Genomic DNA, 18,806 nt, shown 5'->3' with positions numbered 1-18,806 from the left:
GGACTCCAAATTTCACTAAGTCTCTTCGACAGTTCTCTAAAAAGTTTAATTGAAAATCAACAGTTGATCACCATGATTGGATTCCAATAATTAGTTTTGGATGAGTTTGCACATGTAATTTTCCATTGACTTAAAGAAGTGACACAATATTGTCCATGTAACTTTTTTATTCCTTACATGTGTTTTCTCTCATATTAAAATATAAATAGAGGAGTTTCATAAACTTATAAATACACTTTATTATTATTAAAAATATAAACTTAAATATTTTTTAAAAATTACTCTTATTTTTATAAAAAAATTTCTTGACATTATTTTATGTTAATTTCAATACTTATTTTGATTTCATTTTCATAATTTTTTCTAATTCATGTATATTTTTTTTTTCTAAGAAAATTTCATATAATTTTTTATTTTAATTTTTTTATCATAATATTTCAAATATACTTTATTTTTATTTGATAAGTATATTTTTTAAAAATATAAATTGGAAGAAAAAAGTTAAAAAAAATTAATACAATTAAAGATATAAATTTTATATTAAATTAAAATTATTAAAATGGAGGTGCCTGAAAAAATTTTAGGGTGTAAATAAAATTTCCCTATAAATATTCATTCAACACCTTTACAAAATAATATTGGGAACAAAATTGGAAAACCTAATATTGAACAAACAAATAAATAGACAGAAAAATTCAAAAACATTGGTCCTATAATAGTTGGCTTGCTTTTCCATCAAACCATATTAAGATCATATGAGAGATTACAGAATCCTAAAGAAGCTTGGTACTTGAATTATGTTGCAGGACGGTCGACTCATCTTTACTCTGACCAGAAACAGAAGAATCAATCCATGGTCCATCCATAGAAGTGCCTACATGGTGGCTCTCTTGCGAGTACCCAGACATGTCTGTTATGCTGTCATGTGTTAGCTTTTCAAAGGCTCTGAACCTTGCGTCCTGATCCATCGTGCTTTGCTTCACCAGTGGAGCTTGGACCGGGATTTTTCCTTCCAGCATACTCACCACGGACGACATCGGTGGCCTAAGAGTGGGAGATGGGTTGGTGCACAATAGGGCCAAGTGAAGCATTCTTAGAGCCTCATCTGTCGAGTATTTTGAACCAAGACTAGGATCCACAAGATCTAATAGATTCCCTTGTTCTTGTTGGACATAAGCCTTCAATTACATTTACATGTGGAGAAAACAAACAAAATACACACGTTTAGTACTCTGATAATATGCAAATAGAAAGTTAAACTCTAAAAAGGAACCAGATTGTGAGATTAACTGTGACTTACCCAATCGAGAAGATAAACAAACTCCTCCTTTGGCCTGTAATTTGTGTTGCTCTTCCCACTAACAATCTCCAAAGCAACCACTCCGAAGCTATAAACATCGGCCTTATCGGTCAAATAACCTCTCATTGCATACTCCGGAGCCATATAACCTCTGAAGAGAAAAAGATAAGTTCACAACAGTGAGTACAGTGTCACAGAAAATAAAAGATTTATTCTCAAGCATTTTGTTTGGAAGTATAGGCCGCAGTATTGTGAAATACAACCAAAATTCTTTGAAGAAGAAAAAGTTAGAACTATACATTGTTCCAGCTATCCTTGTGCTGATATGAGTGTTCTCTTCTTCATCAAGCTTTGCTAAACCAAAATCAGATATCTTGGCATTTAAATCCTTATCAAGAAGCACATTGGTTGCCTTTATATCTCTGTGAACAATTTTCAACCTTGACTCCTCATGAAGATAAGCTAGACCCCTTGCTATCCCTATACATATCTTCTGTCTTGTTTGCCAGTCCAATGATAGCTGCTGTTCCTTGGTACCTATCGATGTTGGAAGTAAGAAAAACGAGATGAGTATTGTTCTAAACTATGTGACAGAGAAACAAAAATTGAACATTCAAATAATTACCAAAGAGTGCACGAGCAAGACTGTTGTTTTCCAAGTATTCATATACAAGCAACAGTTGATTCCCTTCAATGCAGCAACCATAAAGCCTCACAAGATTTGGGTGTTGTAATGCAGATATCATGCCTATCTCGTTAACAAATTCACGGTTGCCTTGCTTTGATTTTGATGACAACTGTTTAACAGCAACCACACGACCATCTGATAGTGTACCCTACAAAATTATTAAGTATATACACATCAAATGTTTGGAATATGACTAGAAATCACAAATTTTCTCATTATATGTAATGGTCATTGGTCATGAAGTGATCCAAAAAATTATCCTTACTTTGTAAACTGGTCCAAAACCTCCTTCACCTATCTTGTTTGCAGGGTCAAAATTACTAGTTGCAGATTTTATGTGTCTTAACGAGAAATATCCTGTTTGTAACTCTAATCCACGTAGCTCTGCAACAAAGGAAGATATTAGACGCTCCCCTCCAATGAAAAAGTTGAGAAGGAAGATGAAAAGCAAATGTTTCAAACTACATATAGGCCTTAAGCAAAGTTCTAGCAAGAAAAAGTAGTCCGTACTCTTTGCAAGTATGAAATCAAAATTTGGCAAATCAATATAAATCTCCTCATACTTCCTAATCCGAAATTAAGAAAATCCTAACAGTACTTTTTCAAGTCGGAGAAACTCTCAAGGCTATCAGTCAATGAGTCAGCTTGAAGTACATACACAGTTGTAGTTGACAAAAAATAGTCTCCTTAACAATAAAAGAGAAAGGCAACTAACGTGTACTTGTTCAACAATGTGTATAGAAAATTAAAAGAGAAAATCAAAATCTCTAATCTCTCTTAGCATACTTGATCTCTTAGCACTTGAGAAACAAGAGAAGCATGCAAACCAACCACCAATGTGTATAGCAAACTAAAAGAAAAAACCAAAATCTACAATAGAGTACTCTTTGCTTGCAAATTAAGACACTACGAACATTCTAATGCAAATACCGATTGCATATCACAAGAACATCAAAGATAGAGCAGTTAATCACCACCATGAACATGTACTCCAACAGTTACACAATGCACATATGTCAACTCTTTTCCAAACTTAGTTTGTATTTGCAAGAAACTAATGAATTGGTACAGATACAAATGACTATTATGGGAAATTAATTTCTGGAGTCATAAATCATTACCTGGATCGTCAAGGTCCTTCCCCCCTAAATAACCCTTCATTCGAAGCCCTAGTAAAATACAAGCAACAAACACACACGAAGCAGCTACAATGCCAATAATTGCTCCAACAGACAAGCCAGTATTAACGCTGAAGTCTGAAGAGAAAATTAAAGGTTATTTTGACACTCTCAAGTTTTAATCAAAGATATAAATTAAAGTTTATCGGTGAAGCCTACTTGGGGTCACAGTAATAGCCGATATAAGAGGTCCATAGACACTCCGCTGAGGAATAGCATTGGTTCCTTTCCCAGCCCAGTAGAGGTGGATCTCTAGAGTGCTACCTATAACAGAAACATTGTCATATGTCATGGTAATGCCTTTGTGAGCACCTCCAGCTCTCTCCATTATGTTAAAATCTTTCTCACGTAGAATCCCCTATTCATAAGTCAGCAAAAAACATCATTAGCTAGCTTCAACCAAAATTTTACCGTGCAAAGCTAAGTTATATAAGTTACAAAGAATCAAGTAAAACAAATGAAACCAGCTATGTACGGTAGAATTATCAATCTACAATTACTCACTTGAATTGAGATATCGAAGATGCGCCTGCCAAGGCTCTTAAATGACTGGCCATTAGAAAACATTATCTCAGCAAAGTGAAGCTGCACTTTGTAACTGCCTTCCCGCAAGCAAAGGCCATAGTACTTAAGCGATTGAGGAGCATAGCGTGCCGTTTTATAAAATTTTGAAGTATCATTTACCAATAAGTTTGTGCTGGCAATGTAAGGTAACCTGTCATCACTCATGAAAACCCCAGTGCTACTATAAGCCCATTTCTCCGATGATGTGAAAAAGTTGGCATGACCCCCTTCGTTTTGGTCGTCCTCATATTTGTTCCCATCAACATCCTCGCCCGGCCCTCCACAATTGATAAACAAAGAATGATCTGCAGTTATAATGTGAATTACATTTAGAACCTCATTTAGACTAATTCAAATTGCGTATGTAAGTTATGCAAGAATACATGGCGCTATTTGGATTTATCCTTACGTTTTGGTTTTGTTGGGCAGGGAAGATCCTTCTTCAAGCACCATCTGATTGTTCAATTTAGTGTAAGTAAAGATAAATAAAACACAAGTCAATATAAGAATGAGAAAGAGACTTACAAATGGGCCTCGGAATCTTTGTAACTAGAAATTAAATTCCTGTTCACGATAAAGTTTAAAACTTAGCAGAATACACAGCGAAAGTAGATAGAGAAATACATATACACATATTTAGATGGTACAAACTTACACATGCAAACTTGAACAACTAAGCTGTTGTGGTGACTTAGTGAAATTGTTGTACGATAAATCACTGCAAATAAAATAGCGATGAATTGGTACTTAATTATTTAGTTTGACAGATTCTTATAAATTAGTAAAGGGGTTTGTAAATTGCCGCTTTCAATTAAATGACTTAAAAGCAAAAAAGAATAAAGCCTGATGACGAAGGGAAAAAAGCCTGATATACGAACATTTCGGGTTTGCTGTTGATTATCCAATTTGGCACTACTCCAGTCAGTGAGTTATTGGTCAAAAACCTACATTCATAAACCACTAGTCAAAGAAAGATATAACGAAAGCTAATGTAACAATAGACCTCAAGAATCTTGACAATGAAACCAATGCATATTAAATAGCTTACACGAATTTTAGATCGGTTAGAGTCTCCATCTCTGGAATTTCACCAGTCAACTTGTTGAAACTCAGGTCCCTAAAAGATTCAAATACAAGCACATAGCTTAGTAGTTAGTTCCTCAGCAAAGACAACATGATAAGAGTGCAATCAAATTAACTATGCATGAAATCAATCAATCCATCTTTTTTTTTTGTGTGTGTGAAAAATGAACATATCATTGAAATAATTAGAGAGTACATAGATGGAATCAGTCTTTCTTGTTCACTGATTTTTATTGGAAACCTATACCAAAACTGAAGTTCTTTGAAAGAGCAGACAAGGATACGAAATGATAGTTAATAGCTGGCATGAAATAATAATCACTTTGTCAAGCAACAACGTAGGGATATAAGTGCAAACAGTATTTCCGGTTTAACTTATATGTAACTGCAAAATCAAATTCAGTTCGCTAATTTATCGTTATGTGAAAAATGAATCTTCAACAACACAAGCCAGGCCATTTCATTTGTTATTTAGACGATTTTTTTTTTTTTTTTGGGGGGGGGGTTAAGGAATATATAGACAAATTTAAGTGCTTACAATGTCTTCAAGTTTGTAAAGTCTCCAATGTAAGTTGGAATTTTATCATTAATTAAGCAATTCCTCAATACCCTGAATCGAAAAAAATCAGTGCAAGAACCTAGTAAGTCTCGGAAAACAATGGAAATAGTCTCATAGGATAACAGCAGCAGCATTTCGAGTCTTATTGAACTTACAATGCTTCCAACAGCTTCAACTGTCTCAAATCAGGGAAAGTTGTATTTGGTCCCCCCAAATCAGATATTCTCCTGATAAAAAGTGTCAAGTAATTCAATCATAGTATTATTAGTACAACCCTCCTTTGGCAAACCAAACTAAACCTGTAATTAACAGATAAGCAGCTAGGTCTCACAATTCAGTCAAGTTTTTTAAATTTGATATGCTGGAAGGAAAAGGACCCTTCATGGAAGTGCCCTGCATATCCCTGAAACAAATTTAGACTTTTAATTTAAGAAACTTCCCATTATTTTGAAAATGAGAGAACAGAAAGAATGATAAATGAAATAAAAACTCAGTACTCACAGTCTATCAAGTTTGGTCCAGTTCCCAATAAGTTCAGGTATCCTCCCTGATATTCTAGTCCCATCTATCCTACTGCAAACCATAAATAATGTGAGACATTTCTGAACTTGAAAAGAAGAAAAAAAACTTAACTTTTGAACTATTAGTAAACTTCTTTGACTTACAATTGGGTTAAGTTCAACAAGTTTTGAAACGTCAGTGGTATTGATCCAGTAAAATTGTTTGCATTCAGTAGGCTGTACAATAAAAAATGTTAAGAAAAAATTGTTCAAAGCATATATGGAAGAAATCCAATCTAGAACAAGCTTGCCCTTTCTATTACTAATATTATTATTATATTTAAAAAAAAAAAAAAGAGAGGAACAAGAGTAAGGACGGCAATCTTACAGTCTTTCCAAGTTACTCAATCTCCCAATTTGTTCAGGAAGAGGGCCATCAAAGAGATTACTCTCCAATACCCTGAAAAAATTACCATTCACATTTAAGAAATTTAACATTTAATCTTCACTTTGTTTAATTGTAATTGAAGTATACTACTTGCATGACTTACAGCTCCCTGAGCATAGTAAGTTCTCCAATCTCCGGAGGAATGGAACCACAGAGTCGGTTTCCCAAAACAGACCTGCACCACACCAACCAATAGTTATAAAATCACCGACTTGTCCGGTACTCCTAAACAATGACAACTAATACCTAAGAAAATAGGTAGTGATACAAATATTTGATAAAAGAACACAAGTAACTTACAGAACGCGCAGGGGTGCACGAAATAAGCTTGGTGGGATTGATCCATTGAGGTAGTTGCGAGTTAGATCACTGTTTAGTTATAAAAAATACTTAGTCGTCAGGCATTCTAAATTTATAATCAAAATATTTATATAAATATGAATGTATTGTATGTATATTAAAGTATAAGCATGTAAGACTCACTTCTCTCATTGAACTCTGAATGAAGTGCTGTGTACAGTCCCCACTTATATAAGTAATTTTGAAAACAATTAAAGACGCATGTTATTAAATCTATTTATGATAAATTTATAGGTTCCAGATTTGATAACCTCTTCAATGTCTGTTAGAATTTGTGAATATGGTAAATGAGGTTTCATCCCAAAATTAATTGGCAATAGGAGGAGTAGCTAATTCCTCTTATATATTCTATTATCTTTCCACACATTGGCAATGTGGGACTCTCTAACATCCCCCTCAAGATGGTAGCTATTTTAGCTGCTCACCATCTTGGACAACTCGATCATAAGCGGCTCTTTTTTTTAGCTCACTATCCCTGATCACAAGTGGCTCTTTTTGCTCTATTTTTCGGATTGGTATTTTTGAATTTTTGGTGGCTCTTTTTTATTTTTGGCTCACTATCCCCAAATCACAAGTGGCTTTTTTTTGACTTTGGCTCTTGGATCAATTTTTTTTTGGATTTTCGGTGGCTCTTTTTTTTCGGCTCTACTTCGATCGGTTTATTTTTTGGGGTTGGATAGTCGCTAGAGATTTTTTTTTTTTTTTTTAGTCTGATACCATGTTAGAATTTGTGAATAAGGTGAATGGGGTTCATCCCAAAACCAATTAGTTATGGGAGGAGTAACCCATTCCTCTTATATATTCTATTATCTTTCCACACATTCGCAATGTGAGACTCTCTAACAATGTCCTCTGTAGGTAACATGTTCTAGCAATATTCTATAAAATTAAGATCCAATGTAAATTTGCATCTAAGTTTGTAATTGAGAGAATAACCAAATGTCACTTACAGTTGTTCAAGATGAGTAAGATTTCCAAATTCTTCAGGTATACCTCCAACTAGATTGAGACCCTTCAACTCGCTGTCATATCATATATTTAAATGTTTTAAAAAACCAATGTCAGACTTCAACAACAAATTAGCTTACTTGTCAAACATGAGCGTCAACAAAGTAAGCATCAAACGGTAATTTGTGTTTCAAGAAATGAAAATAAAAAATAATTGAAAGAAAGGCTTACATGATTTTGATATGGCAAATACTAATAGTACTACCATTTCCTGGAGAACAGTCACATGTGACATTGCTTCTACCACCTTCAGGGGTTGTCGTATTTAAGCCAATGCCATCCCTACAAGAACTTCGACTGATGTTCCAATAACGGCTCAGCTGTAGCTTACTGGATATTGTTTCAAGAATTTGAACTGTCGCATGCCAACATCAGAAACAAGAAGATAAATCATGGAAACTCAACTAAGTAAATCAATGTCAAATACTCAAAATATAATGTTTTTGGTCAAACTTGGTCATTGGCATTGCAGATTAGCAGTGCCTTATTATTTGTGGTCTGTTCTATACATAATTTGTATTAAATGTAAGAAAGTTAAATCAATTACCAAACAAGAAAAAAAGTTAAATAAAACTACATACACACATAAAGCTATATTTATATACATTAAAAAAAGAAATATAGACGGTAGGTCTAAAGATCTAACAATTGTGAAAAAAAACACTACAGTGAAAGTCGAATCAGGTTCATATTATTAGTCTTTGATAATATTCACATGGAGCAGATGCGTGAATACTGACTTATTAATATTAATGGCTAGTACATAAACTAAAGATGGTCAAAATTGGGGACAGTCTAAGTCTACTATGTCACCCATGTTCTCTTTAAGAAACAATGGTCAATTTTTTCCTATTCGAGTCCACAGAAACTCCTAATTAAGCGTTTATTAGTCTTTATCTTTACAGTTGTCCCTTTATTTCTTTAATTACTTTAATTATAGTATTTCTTTATAATTAGAAATAAAACAAGAAAAAAATGTAATATAATCTTCATTTATTATAAGTTTTCAAGCTTGTTTGATAGGAAGATAAATGTAACACCCAGAAGATACAAAATAATAAAAAAAATCCAAAAGCTAATGTATAATAGTAACACAAAAATAATATTCAATTAAACATATTTTTAAATAAAATCACATCAATTAATATTTTGTGATTTTACAAATATAATTATTTAATTGTTTTAATATTACTCGTACGACAAAAACTTTAACATATACACGTTGGTTTTTTTCTTCCTTTGGTCCTTTGCACCACTTTTTATTGGATGCGGCAATGAATCAACTTGCTCCTGTATTTAATACTACAAAGACTATTAAGCCCTTTTGCAACCAAGTTGCCCATCTGTGTTTCCTGACCATTTAAGTCATCAAATCATAAAATATTTTTAGTCACACTATAGTGGTAGCCACTTCCCAGTTCCCACCTACAACTACGTTAATTGTGGTCCCTCACCAACCCGATTCCATATTTTATTTTAGGGGAATTACTTTATATATTATTTTTTTAAATTTTTTTTTCAAATTTACGATTTGAGTTTCTAAAGTGGTTGCAGCGCTAGTTGCAGTAAGGATTTTTGTACGATTTTTTGTTGCAATTTAAGTTGCAGCGCTAATTGCAATAGAGGTTTCTATGCCTAATTTCGTAAAAATACAAAAAAAAACTGTTTTAAAATGTAAAAATAAAAAAGCCCCTTTATTTTATTTTGAGAGGGCTAAGCTAATAAAAGGGCCATAATTACTATTATGCAACTTTAAGATTTTTGTTCTCAAATTATAATATATGTATTATTGTGTGTTTAAATTTTTCATAAATTGATACTTTTGTCAACTTTTATTAGAAGTAGCAAATAAAATGATAATATAATTGTATAGTCAATTGTTGCATCTAGGGGTGTTCATTGGATCACATCCAATATTTTTAGGCCTATCCAAATCTGATCCAATCATATATTAGAAGTTAGATTTTACTATCTGATCCGATCCAATTAATTTTCATCATACAATCATATATTGGATGTTGGATCGGATCGGTTCTATCCATTGGATGTATTTCATATATATTTATTTGTTTAATTTGGATTTATCTAATATTTTAGACCTAATATTTTTTGGATCGGATCGGATCCATCCAATATTTTAGGTCCAATATGTATTGGATTGGACTGGATCCATCCAATCCAAGAAAAAATAGTAAAATTTTAATGTTAATTTTCATATATACATATAGATTTGATGTGTAACAATATAAAATCTAATACTCATCCAAACTAAATAAAAATACTAATTAGTTTGATTGGATGTTGAATGTACTGGATTTTTAGACACCCTATCCACTATCCGATCCGATCCAATTAGATATTTAAAAATAACATCCAATCCGATTCGATCACAATTGGATATCCAATGTTTGGTGGTTGGTTCTCATTTGATTGGATCGATTTATGCACACCCCTAGCTGCATCGTATAATTTAATATTTAAAAAAATAAAATTTTGCATTTTATAAAAAATTATGGAAAATTAAATTAAAAAAATAATTACATACATAGTGTTTACATGTCAGTAACAATCATGTTATCATTTTATACAAATATGAATAGTTGATGAATCATTTTTAACTAAGCCATTAAGGCTAACTTAGTGGTGATGGAGGGATGGGAAAAAGGGAGAGCGCGCGCATGGTTCGAATTCAGGACCTTTATGTTGTTAAGCTAATATATGATTGTAAAATACCAATACAGTACACTCAAAAAAAAAAGAATTTTTAACTGACTAAAAAGTTTGGCAATAATACAAAACTCCTTAATAGCCTTAGTATTGACTTAAAACTTACTCCCAAGAAACACAATTTTTGTCAATTTATTTAATGAAATGGTTGAAAAAGGTGTGTGAAGAATTCATGGCGAGGTATTCGATTCTGAGAACACTTAAATTTGTCAACAATATTCAAATTACTTCTGTTTAAAAACTAAGAACGAACCGATAATAAAAAAATAATAAATAATAAATTAATTATATAATTTGAATGACAGCAATTCTATGACAGTTTTGGCCAACATTTACTCCCAAACAGAATAATATTAATCCTCACAAGAACAACTACAAGTGACACGTCATCACTATGATTATTGAGAAGTCACTAAAATATTATAACCCAAATCTCGGAAAATTTTAAGGCGAGAAAAACCGAAAGCGTACCTTCATGTTGGGGCAAAAGTTGAGCGTTGGATCCAAATCCAGAGAAGAAAGCATCCAAAACGAGAAATCCGAAAACAAAAACAGCAATAATTTTATTGGTACAGAACACAAACCCCATTTAGAGAGACAGAAACAGAGAGAAAATGGGTTGTGGGAGAAGGAGAACGAAAGGGGGTTCAAGAAAGAGTGGGGAAGTGGAAGAGTGATTCAACTACTAAAAGGAAAAAGAAGAGAGGAAGAAAGTGATGGTATTGTATTGTTCGATATTGAATTTTTAAATAATTAATGTTTTGAATCGGAAAGAGAAAGCAGTAAAAACAGTAGTTGAGAAAAAACATGGACAGAAGCAAGTACGAACAAATAAACATAAAAGTTAAAACTAAATCAAACCACGAAAGGTTACGAATTTCGAGAACAAAGGGAAAAAGGGGAACTATATAGAGAAAGCCGCCAATACGGAATGAGAAGAAATTAATGAAAATTTCAGCGTCGTCGTTTGTCTGAGAAAGAAATTTCAATGCAAGTAAAAGTAATCCTATCTAATTTGCATGTACATACATTTATGATTAAACCGACAAGGTTAGGTTATGCTTATGGACATTACATATACAAAAATATAAATAAGAGTCTTGTTCTAAAAAAATATATAAGTAAGACTCGTCCTTTTTATATATTATTGTATTGACGGTAATAGAATAGTGATGACCCACCACTTCCTTGCTTTATAGATAAAATAAATAATGCAGATTTTGATCCTTATATGCTTTATCATATAATACCATTCAAAATTTTCTCAAAAAAAAAAAATATAATACCATTCAATTTTTTTTAGTTTTTAAATTTTTTTCTTCACTATTTAAATTATTGGATTGTATTCAATTTTACTAATTTAGTGATTATTTATATATTAAATTATATTCAAATTTTAATATCTACCAAATTATATCTCTCGAATTTTAATATATATCAAATTATGTCTCTTAAATTTTTATTTATGTTAAATTTTTCTTAATAAAATTAGACAAAATCCTTCAATTCAACAATTTTAATAGTTTAAAATAAATTTTTAAGAAATTTAAAAGTTTAAGAGACATAATTTAGTATAGGTCAAAATTTAAAGAATAAAAATATTAATTATCCTATATAAATATATATTAGCCCGCAGCCAAATGAAATTTAATTGAGGTTATAATATGTGGAAAAAAAGCAACATTTAGGTTAAGGTTATTATTTGCATAATTATTGTCAAGTGCATTATTATTATCATTATTGTATTAAATAAAGTTGAAAGTTTCAATTATTAAATTAAATAAACTTTGACACTGGAAATCCATATATATATATTTTTTTTTTAGAAAAGGTCTCTATTATTATAAATCAACAGTCATTTACATCAATAGATGAAATAGGATAGGAAATTTCTCCTAACCAACAAACGTCTTGATCCAACACTAAAGCATGTTTAGCTACACTACAGGAAAAGGACTTTTTACCGGCGCAGTTCGTCAAATGCGCCGGTAAAAGTTGTCGAGGTAAAGCAAAAACTGAAATCCCATTTGCATTTATGCTTTATTTTTGCCGGCGCATTAATGCGCCGGTATAAGTTTGTTTTGTCGGCGCAACAATGAATAATGCGCCGGTAAAAGTGATGAAATGAAGCGCCAACAGGCGCGAAAAGTTTGCCGCCTTTCATTTCATTTATTGTGGCGCTTATATACTTTTACCGGCGCAGATATGCGCCGGTAAAAGTCCCAAAAAAAAAAGAGGGAAACTTCCCGCGTGGATTTCCTTGGTAGGTGGGGAACCTTTTACCGGCGCAGACTTGCGCCGGCAAAAGTATTAAACGAAACGTGTGGACTTTGACGTGGCTAGTGGGGATACTTTTACTGGCGCAATTGTGCGCCGGTAAAAGATGTAAATGAAACGCGCGTTTGACTTAGGTCAAACTTTTAGAAGAACTTTTACCGGCGCATCCAAATGCGCCGGTAAAAGTATATATATGTTTCAGTCGAGCACGAAGCCCCCCCTTCTTCCCCATTTCCATTTTTCATTTCTGAAAAAAATTTTCTCTCAAAACCTCTCTCAATCCCTCTCCGATTCCTCTCAAACCCACTCTCAATCACTCTCTTTCTTTATCAATCTCTCTCAATCCCTCTAAATCACTCTCAATAACCCTTTTTTTTCTTCAAAAAAACCACCACCGCCACCACCACCGGCAGGCACCGTTCCCATCGTCGACGGCCGAGGACAGAAACCACCACCGCAGACCACCTCCTCCAATTTATTTAAGGTATTTTTAATTTTTTTAATTTTAATTTTTTTAATGTGGGTATAAATGTATGTGTATGTATAAATACATGTATGTATGTATATGTATGTGTATATATGTTGGATTATGTATATATATGTGTATGTATGTGTATGTGTATGTGTATGTGTATGTGTATGTGTATGTGTATGTGTATGTGGATGTGTATGTGGATGTGTATATATATGTGTGTATATGTATGTATGTGTGTATGTGTGTATGTATTTATGTGTATGTGCATGTGTATGTGGATGTGTATATATATGTGTGTATATGTATGTATGTGTGTATGTATTTATGTGTATGTGTATGTGTATGTGGGTGTGGGTGTGTATATATATATGTATGCATGTATTTGTATGTGTATATTGGTGTATGTATATATATATGTATGTATGTTTGTAGGCATATATGTGTATGTATGTATATATGTATGTAAATATATATGTATATGTGTGTGTATGTGTGTGTATAAGTGTATGTGAGTGTGTGTGAGTGTATGTGTATGTGTGTGTATATGTGTAAGTTAGTGTAGGGTAATGGATATGTGATTAAATTTTGAAATTTTTATAGGTATTAATTGAATGTTTGGTTTTACTTTTTTATGGAATTAGGTTCGTGTTCGACCGCTTCGGATTACCGCTAGCTGCAAGCAGTTGTCATTTTTACACTCGATTCAGGTATGTTGTTTTGCTTTCGCTTAGTACATAGTAGGGTTTGTTACTAGTTAATATGTCTATGCATGTTAGAGAAGTAGGTTACGTGATACAATTGATTCTTTGTTGGATGGGTGAATTATTTTTTTGTTTATATATTGTACGGAAATATTTGTTTGTGTTATTTTTAGGTATTAAAAATTTTGGGTTTACACTTTTTAAGCCGTTATCTTTAGAAATTTTAGTAGAGAAAATGTAAAATTAATTGAATGTTTAAATGAAATAAAATTGAAATTAAAATTTAAAACATGTAATTAAAAAGTTAGTAAAATAGTACTCATTTTTTTTAAAAAAAGAAAAACATTTTCAATTTAAATAATAAATAATTAGGAAAATATTTAATTATGAAATGTAATGTATAAATTTAAATATAAATGATTCAAAAATGATTAATAAATTATTAATAATTAATAAATGATTAAAAAAAATTAAAGAATGTAAGATAATATTTAAAATGTAATAAAGTGGTATTAAATTTTTTTTAAAAGGTTAGTACTTTTAATTTAAATAATAAATGATTAAAAAATAATAAAAATGAAAAAAAATGTAATGTATAATTTAAAATATAATAAAGTGATATTATAAATTTGAAAAAGTTAGTAATTTTAATTTAAATAATAAATTATTAAAAAAATAATAAAAGTAAAAAATGTAACATATAATTTAAAATGTAATAAAGTGGTATTAAATTTTTTTTAAAAAGTTAGTATTTTTAATTTAAATAATAAATGATTAAAAGATAATAAAAATGAAAAAAAAATGTAATGTATAATTTAAAATATAATAAAGTGATATTATAAATTTGAAAAAGTTAGTAATTTTAATTTAAATAATAAATTATTAAAAAAATAATAAAAGTAAAAAATGTAACATATAATTTAAAATGTAATAAAGTGGTATTAATTTTTTTTTAAAAAAGTTTGTATTTTTAATTTAAATAATAAATGATTAAAAAATAATAAAAATGAAAAAAATGTACGATATAATTTAAAATATAATAAAGCGATATTATAAATTTAAAATATTTGTAATTTTAATTGAAATAATAAAAGTGAAAATGTAATAAAGTGATATTATAATAAGTATAAATGAGCATAAGATATTGTAAAGTATGTGATAAGATATTGTAAAATAGCATAAAATTAAATTGTTTTTATCTTTTCTTCATCTCTTTGGTTATACACCAAAGATAGGATAGAACAATTGTATTTGTATTATCACATAGTGATAATTTAATTTTTTTTCAATTTTACACATGCACGAAATACCTTAGACCCGTTTGGAGAGGCTGAGTCAGTAAGGACTCTTAAATACGCTTCTCCAAATTATCCAGATCGTTTGTCCGCATGGATAGTTTGGGCTTGTTTTATACTTATAGTATGATCTATTGCTTATTTGATTATTTCATTAGTAGATATTTTGGTACAACGTCTTCTTACACGTTCTTGTAAGTCGGCAAACTTAATTACTACAAGTTTGCTAACTTATAAGAACTGTGGGGAAGGTGTCTTAGAAATTTTTACAAAAATGAAATAATCTTAAGAGCGTAGATTGCACTATATGTATATTACAAACCTGAATGGGATAGGTTCTTTACCCTTTTAGTAATGGAGTGAGAAGGTGGATTAGGACACTTGCACATTTTTTTGTTTGTTTTTAAATTGTTTTTGTTAAATACTTCGTAGTGGAAGATGCCTGCCAACCGAAGTTGGATGAAGGCGCACCGGCGCTCTGCAGAGTTTCGAAGTGGCGTTGACGAGTTCGTTGCGGTAGCAACGAACCACGTGAACGCTGACGGATTAGCTCGATGCCCATGCATGCGGTGTTTGAATGTGAATTTTCACACACCTGCAACTATAAGGGTTCATTTATTTCTCAGCGGGATCCAACCTTCGTACAACCCCGGTATTTCCACGGGGAGACTTTCTCTCGGCCGCAGTTGAACTTCCCGAAAATGACGAAGAGGAAATGGCGGATGTGTTGGCGGACATGTTAAGAGGGGACCACGGGTTTGACGAATCTACTAACACTACCGATTCTTTCAATGAACCCCCTATCAACGACAACAACAAGTTCGATGACTTGTTTAAGGAGATGGAGGCCGAGTTATATCCGGGAGTTGCAAAAATCAGCCCTTAATGCACTGGTAAAGCTTATGCACTGCAAGGTTTTGAATAGGTGGAGCAACCACTCTTTCGATATGTTGCTGTCCATCTTGATTGATCTATTTCCAGAGGGGACAAAATTACCAAAGTCGCATTATGAGTCGAAGATGCGATTGCGCAATCTAGGTTTGGGTTACGACTCAATAGATGTGTGCAAGTATAATTGTGCTATTTTACGGAAGGAGAATGAGAAGAAGGAGTTTTGCCTGTATGTGGCGAATCACGATGGGTGAAAAGAAAGGGTAAGGGGAAAAAGTTCCTCACAAAGTTATGCGTTACTTCCCACTCACACCTAGGCCGAAACGATTATATTGCTCAAGACACACTACGGAGGATATGCGGTGGCATTACTCGCAGAGACCAAAAGAAGACGGTGTGCTTAGGCATCCTGCGGATGCTGAAGAATGGAAGCGGTTGACCGCCTTCATCCGTCTTTTGCCGTTGAACCTAGAAATGTCGACCGGGATTGGCGGCGACGGTTTTAATCCATTTGGCAACATGAGCAACTCTTACCCTGTGGCCGCTTATTTGTGTCCCATATAATTTGCCACCGTGGAAGTGTATGAGTTACGAATCGTTGTTGTTGACCTTATTAATTCCGAGTCCATCATCTCCCGGGAAAGACATAGATGTATTCATGAGACCGTTAATTGATGAACTGAAACGAGTTGTGGGAGACGGGTGTTGAAACCCGAGATGCCTACAACGGAGCGTGTTTTCAATGCGTGCGGCGGTGTTGTGGACAATAAATGACTTTCCGCTTATGCTCTAATGTCCGGTTGGAGCACGAAAGGGTATATGGCGTGTCCCACTTGCAATGAACATACTCCTTCCATTGGCCTAAATAGTAAGATTGGATATGTTGGCCACGTACGCTTTCTCGAAATGAGTGATCCGAGAAGGAGAAGCAAAAAGTACAATGGTAAGCCTCGAGAAGAGAGCACCACCTCTGTATTGACGGGGGATGATATTTTATCTCAATTAGACCGAATTCCATTGACTTTGCCTGGAAAACACAAACAGTTTGGGGGTGTGAAACGGAAGCGTTCTAGTGAAGAGCTCAATTGGTCTAAAAAAAGTATTTTTTTTGAGCTTGAGTACTGGAAGTCAAAGTCCTTACGACATAATCTTGATGTAATGCACATTGAGAAAAATGTGTGTGATAGCTTAGTAGGTACTCTTCTAAGTATCGACGGGAAGTCAAAGGATACCGACAAGGCGAGAATGGATTTGCAAGACTTGCAAATACGACGAGAGTTGTGGTTGTATGAAGACCGGAACGGGAAGTGGAAGAAGCCTCCGCTAGTTACACACTTAGTGTTCAAGAACGGATTGAATTTGCGTACTTCATAAAGTCCGTACGATTTCTGACGGTTTTGCGGCAAACTTAGACAAAAATGTCAACTTGGATACGGGCAAGATTTCCGGCTCAAATCACATGATTGTCATGTGTTGTTACAACGTTTACTACGGCGGTATCCGTAAGTTCTTGAAAAAAGAAATCGGGACACAATCATTGAGCCGTGTGTGTATTTTAAACAATTATGCTCAAGAACACTTCATGTTTCGTATTTAGAAAAAATGCAAACAAATATTTTAACTATTTTGTGCAAGTTAGAAACAATTTTTCCACCGCCTTCTTCGACATAATGGTTCACGTAGTTATGCATCTCCCTAAAGAAGCTATACTAGGTGGACCGGTGCGATACGAGTGGATGTATCCCATTGAGCGCTCAATGTCCGTGTACAAGCAATATGTCGGGAATCGTGCCGTCCGAAGGCTCTATTGCTGAATCTTTTGTGGTTAATGAGGCATTAACCTTTTGCTCAATGTACTTTCGGGAAGTGGAAACTCGATTCAACCGTCCCGACCGAACAATGACATTGTCCAAAACATGCCAACTCGACAATTTTACGTATTCAAGCATGTTGGTCGACCCCTCGGTATGAGGACGGTCGACACCTTACCCATGCAAAGCAAGCGTAAGGCGGAGTGGTACATTTTGAACAATTGCACAGAGGTTGAACCGTATATCAAGTAAGTATAAATTCCATAAACACAAACACACAATAGTCGACTTCATCTAAAAAATTCTTAACTTACTAATAAGTGGATTACATTATATAGTGAGCCCAAGGAGTTGCTTCAAGCAAGGGGTGTAGGAAATATTGACACGGCAAGAGACCGAGTTCCCCGAATGGTTCAAAACTCAAGTAAGCCTTGTTGCCTCTCAATACCGTTAATCTTGTTCTCAATAACCGTTCAACTTTTCTTAACTTAATATTTTCCACGATATGTAGATTAATGAACTACGGTTGAGCAAACTGTGGTGCGTCGGATGAGTTGTATGCTATCGCTAACCCGGCGAATACGGCAATTTATTTTTATCCGGGGTGCATAGTGAACGGTATTAAATTTTTGGTCAAGGAAAGGGATGATAACCGCAAAACACGGAATAGCGGTGTCATGGTCCCCGTGAAGATGGCCAAAATTTTTACGGCACACTTGAAAAAATTATGGAGTTCACTTATTTGAAAGATTGCAGTGTTCTCTTATTTTTTTGTAAGTGGTTTGACACTAACGGGAGTAGAATGGATAGTGACGGTGTTATTACTAGCATGCGTCAACCGACAGTGGTACCAAAATGAACCGTTCATACTTGCATCTCAAGCAAAATTGATCTACTACATTCCTGATTTAAAGAACGGTAAAGACTGGCTGATTGTAAAT

General features: G+C 33.2%; 1 protein-coding gene across 1 annotated transcript; it reads right to left on the bottom strand.

Annotated features, from left to right (window-relative positions):
* Positions 1-603: 603 nt before the first annotated feature.
* On the bottom strand, positions 604-11,246 carry LOC133037441 (probable LRR receptor-like serine/threonine-protein kinase At1g53440). The gene is made up of 24 exons (XM_061114785.1): positions 10,887-11,246; positions 7,860-8,043; positions 7,631-7,702; positions 6,621-6,689; positions 6,424-6,495; positions 6,261-6,332; positions 6,038-6,109; positions 5,874-5,945; positions 5,704-5,775; positions 5,528-5,599; positions 5,352-5,423; positions 4,779-4,847; positions 4,609-4,674; positions 4,386-4,448; positions 4,256-4,294; positions 4,140-4,183; positions 3,671-4,035; positions 3,326-3,524; positions 3,110-3,244; positions 2,254-2,372; positions 1,926-2,136; positions 1,600-1,837; positions 1,301-1,451; positions 604-1,178 (listed from the first exon to the last, which is right to left on the bottom strand). The coding sequence occupies exons 1-24, from the start codon at positions 11,002-11,004 to the stop codon at positions 774-776; spliced, it is 3,051 nt and encodes a 1,016-aa protein (XP_060970768.1). The 5' UTR covers positions 11,005-11,246; the 3' UTR covers positions 604-773.
* Between the last annotated feature and the right edge of the window lie 7,560 nt (positions 11,247-18,806).

Source organism: Cannabis sativa, chromosome 1, assembly GCF_029168945.1.
Source record: "Cannabis sativa cultivar Pink pepper isolate KNU-18-1 chromosome 1, ASM2916894v1, whole genome shotgun sequence".
In the NCBI taxonomy this organism is placed as follows: Eukaryota; Viridiplantae; Streptophyta; class Magnoliopsida; order Rosales; family Cannabaceae; genus Cannabis; species Cannabis sativa.
The sequence above is the reverse complement of the archived record's forward strand: the minus strand, read 5'-3'. Positions and strand labels throughout refer to the sequence as shown.